Source organism: Emys orbicularis, chromosome 11 (assembly GCF_028017835.1).
Source record: "Emys orbicularis isolate rEmyOrb1 chromosome 11, rEmyOrb1.hap1, whole genome shotgun sequence".
NCBI classification, from domain to species: Eukaryota; Metazoa; Chordata; order Testudines; family Emydidae; genus Emys; species Emys orbicularis.
In genome coordinates, this window is record NC_088693.1 from 52,718,953 (window position 1) to 52,722,948 (window position 3,996).

At 47.2% G+C, this 3,996-nt stretch overlaps 1 protein-coding gene across 1 annotated transcript; it reads right to left on the reverse strand.

Moving 5' to 3' along the window:
- Positions 1-2,639: 2,639 nt before the first annotated feature.
- LOC135885858 (testis-specific serine/threonine-protein kinase 6-like) lies at positions 2,640-3,473 on the reverse strand. Its single transcript, XM_065413764.1, has one exon. The coding sequence runs from the start codon at positions 3,471-3,473 to the stop codon at positions 2,640-2,642; it is 834 nt and encodes a 277-aa protein (XP_065269836.1).
- Positions 3,474-3,996: the final 523 nt, after the last annotated feature.

The following is a 3,996-nucleotide window of genomic DNA, read 5'->3' on the forward strand; positions in this document are numbered from 1 at the left end:
AGAGAGAGAGAGGGAAAGGGGATAAACTAGAGTCAACACCGAGAAAACAAAAGGGGAGCTGCTGTCTGAGGGGAGCTGCAGTGTGCATGTGGTGACAGACTTGCTATTCGCCTTCTCAACACCCTGGAGGGGACCGCCTTTTCTACCTCCCCAATGAAGACAGCTATATGGAGAGGTGGTTTTCTTTAGGGACAGATTATAGGAGACTGTCATGGGGTGGCTGGCTTCTGGAAGTTGATGAGCATCCACACTCTGGATCTTTATCCAAACCTCCTGAGAATTCACTAGAATACCTCATGGACAGCATGTCCCTGTACAATTGAGCCCTGCCTTATATGCCATCATGTGCCAGCAATGCCCCTCTGCCATGTACATTGGCCAAACCGGACAGTCTCTACGCAAAAGAATTAATGGACACAAATCTGACATCAGGAATCATAATACTCAAAAACCAGTGGGAGAACACTTTAACCTGTCTGGCCATTCTTTGACAGACCTGCGGGTGGCTATCTTAAAACAGAAAAACTTCAAAAACAGACTCCAACGAGAGACTGCTGAGCTGGAATTGATATGCAAACTAGACACAATCAACTCAGGGCTAAATAGGGATTGGGAATGGCTGAGCCATTACAAACATTGAATCTATCTCCCCTTGTAAGTATTCTCACACTTGCTTCTTATCAAACTGTCTGTACTGGGCTATCTTGATTATCACTTCAAAAGTTTTTTTTCTCTTACTTAATTGGCCTCTCAGACTTGGTAAGACAACTCCCACCTGTTCATGCTCTCTGTATGTGTGTATATATATCTCCTCAATATATGTTTCATTCTATATGCATCCGAAGAAGTGGGTTGTAGCCCACGAAAGCTTATGCTCTAATAAATTTGTTAGTCTCTAAGGTGCCACAAGTACTCCTGTTATTTCTGCCTTACGTAGGTGCTTGCATTCGTGCTGGGATTTTCTCCTCCACTGCAGATGATCAGTATGAATAGCCACCTAATAGAGACTGCTCCCTTGCAATTTTACAGATGCACTGCCTTGCGGGGACTTTCCCACTTCTGGTGGCAGTTACCTCCTGCAGTGAGATCTCCATAAAAGATGTTCCCTGGCACAATGTGCTGAGAATAAAAAAAAAGCTGTTCTCCCCACTCTGAAATGTGCAGAGTCACTAATGACTCCATAAATCCATGCCCTCCAGTGCTGAAACTCAAGAGGTTATATTTTTATTGAGATGAGAGGACAGTCATCTCACAAGGAATGCATTTTCCATCATGCAGCAGAGACCATTTTCTGGACAACCCTTTTGGAGTGAAATGTACACTGCTAAGGGTGGTTTTATTTAACCCCCTTTTTTAATAAAGCTCAGAAGCTTGAAACCAAAATTTGGTTCTTAACAAAATAAAACAAAAGCCCTTGATTCTTGCAAAGCCATGTGCACTGGTTAGTGAAAGATGGATCCTGGATGGTGAAGCTGCTATCACTGATTTGGTTGGTTTAAACAACAATAGAAGCATTTGTCTAACAGGGTGGGCTTGATATGTGTCTCTATGGGAGCCATTCCATTGACTTCAGTGGAAGTTTGAGTCAGACTTAATTTGAATAAGGGAAACTTTAAAGGTCTTATTAAAACGTGTTTCAGGCTCTTTCTCCCATAAGTGAAAGATTCTTTGCAAGTGGGGGTTTGGCAATGGAGATCTATAGCAGAGATTTGGGGCCTGGTTTAAGAATAGTTGCTAACTTTTTATGTGCAGTTCTCAGGTTCCTTTTGGAGCTGGAAATACAAAATGTCCCCATTTTTAGCAAAATATCTATCATTTTCCAGCTTTATACAGCTCTGATTGAGCCCAATCCAAAGTTTTGGCCCTAGAATCAGATCTGCATTTTGAACATCACCAAAGTAGGAGACTGTTCAGATCCCAGGTTCCAAAAGGAGGGAATCTCCCTCCAAATGAGTTAGGTGAGGAGCAACCTAGGAAATGGTGTTTGAAAACAGGCTGAAGAGCAGTGGGAAAGAGATTAAAAAGGTCTCCTCCAGCCCCCCAAAGCCCTGGCCACGGCCCCTATTATAAATGCTATAGGGTGACTCAGACGCTTTTTGGAGAAAGGAATCAGGGAGCAGCACAGAAAGTCAGCCACATGGGAACTTCAGAGTTTATTATAGTCCATTAGGGAGTAGGTGACAAAGATCTTTGCTGCTATTTGTCCCACATCTCACCCGTACACTACCGCCTTCAGGCGTTGTGGTGAAGTCCAAATCTGCTTGCAGGGGGGATCATCTTCTTCCTGCTGCCACTAGTACGTTGATGGTACTCCAACGTTCCCTGTGGTAAATGCTTCTTTAAACAGCCCCATTTGTCATTCTTGCCATTAGCTCAGCATGGTCCCGGTCCCTTGAAATCCAACCTGCAGCAGCTTCATAGGGTGGTTGGGCCTTTAACCTTCTTCTAGCAACATGTGGTCACATCATCACTTTAAATCTTACTATCAGCTTCATGTGGCTGTTGCACCTGTAAATGACCCTAGTCCTTTCCAGCTCCTCATTGTCAATATCTGTTTAACATGCTGCTCCACAGGGTTGGTGCCCCAGCTGTCCATGCACATGTCCTAGGGCTGGAATATATGGGGGAGCCTTGCTCTTTTAGATATCCCCTTTCAGCCAGCAGTTCTTGGCCACCTGTCCCACCCCAGGCCGAGAGGCTGGGCTGAACTGGAGCAGCTGGGCGATGAGGATTTTGCAGGGCTCAGGCAGAGGAGGAAGACCATCAGGGTAGAGAACCCCCTTCTTCTGGCGGCGGGGCATGCTGTGGATGTGGGTGTCGTCGAAGGGCATGCAGCCAGTCACCATCACATAGAGCACCACCCCCAAGCTCCATATGTCGTACTTCTTGGCGTCGTAGGGAATGCCCAGCAGCACCTCAGGGGAGGCATAGGCAGCTGATCCGCAGTAGGTAGTGCTTAGGTCTGGGTAACCACATGCCTCCTTGCCAAAGCCAAAGTCAGTGAGCTTTGCCCGGCGGCCATCAGAGGTGAGCAAGACGTTCTCACACTTGAGGTCCCGGTGCACCAGGTTCCGGTCATGAAGATAGCGCACGGCACCCACGATCTGTCCAAAGATGTCCCGGGCCTCGGGAACACAAGGTAGTTTCCCCAGCCGCTGCACCAGCTGGAGCAGATCAGTGGACGCTGCTTCCATCACGATGTAAAGTTTCCCATTGCAGACCTCGATGAACTCAAAGACCCGCACGATATTGGGGTGCCGGATCACCCGCAGAATGGAGAGCTCCCGTGGTAGAAACTTGTGTACAAAGTCGGGGGGTGCCCGGCGCCGATCCACTACCTTGATAGCTAGCGGGCCCTTGTACTTGGCTGAGGTGGCCACCCTCACCTTGGAATAACTGCCCTCACCCAGGGTCTGGCCAAGCTTGTAGCCAAGCTCGTTAAGCAGTTTGTCTCCTCCGGAGGTTCTTGACATGGTGCAGTGTGGCTTGATGGGTTCTGATGGGTTTGATTGGGGCTGGTGTTTTGCTCCAGCGATTGAAAGCTTTAACCCATTGTGCGTGGCAGCTGTTGACTTTCACCCCCCCTATGTTCCCACTGGGTACTTGGTCCAGGGGCATCACTGCTCACCCGGGTATTGTGATGTGCTAGGAGTGTCATGGGCCACTCCCTTTGTGTGTTGCCAAGGGTGTCAAGTTAGCTCCCTTTCCTTCCTCCGCTCTTTGGGATCCTGGGCATATCATGTACAAAAGCAAGGGGAAAGCTCCTCATGTTAATTTTCTTGAGGTTATTGTCTCTTCCACTTGAGTTTGGGCTAGGCTTCTTTAAATAATAAGAGCCTAGTCATGAGCATTCTGAAAGGAGCAATTAATTTCTGGTTTTTGCCAGACTGATGCATATTCTGCACAGAAAACTAGATATATTCAAGTCAGGATTTACACAAAGTGGTGCAAAAAGAATGGTTTTATACCCTGCCAAACTGCAAGTTGTTTTGGGTG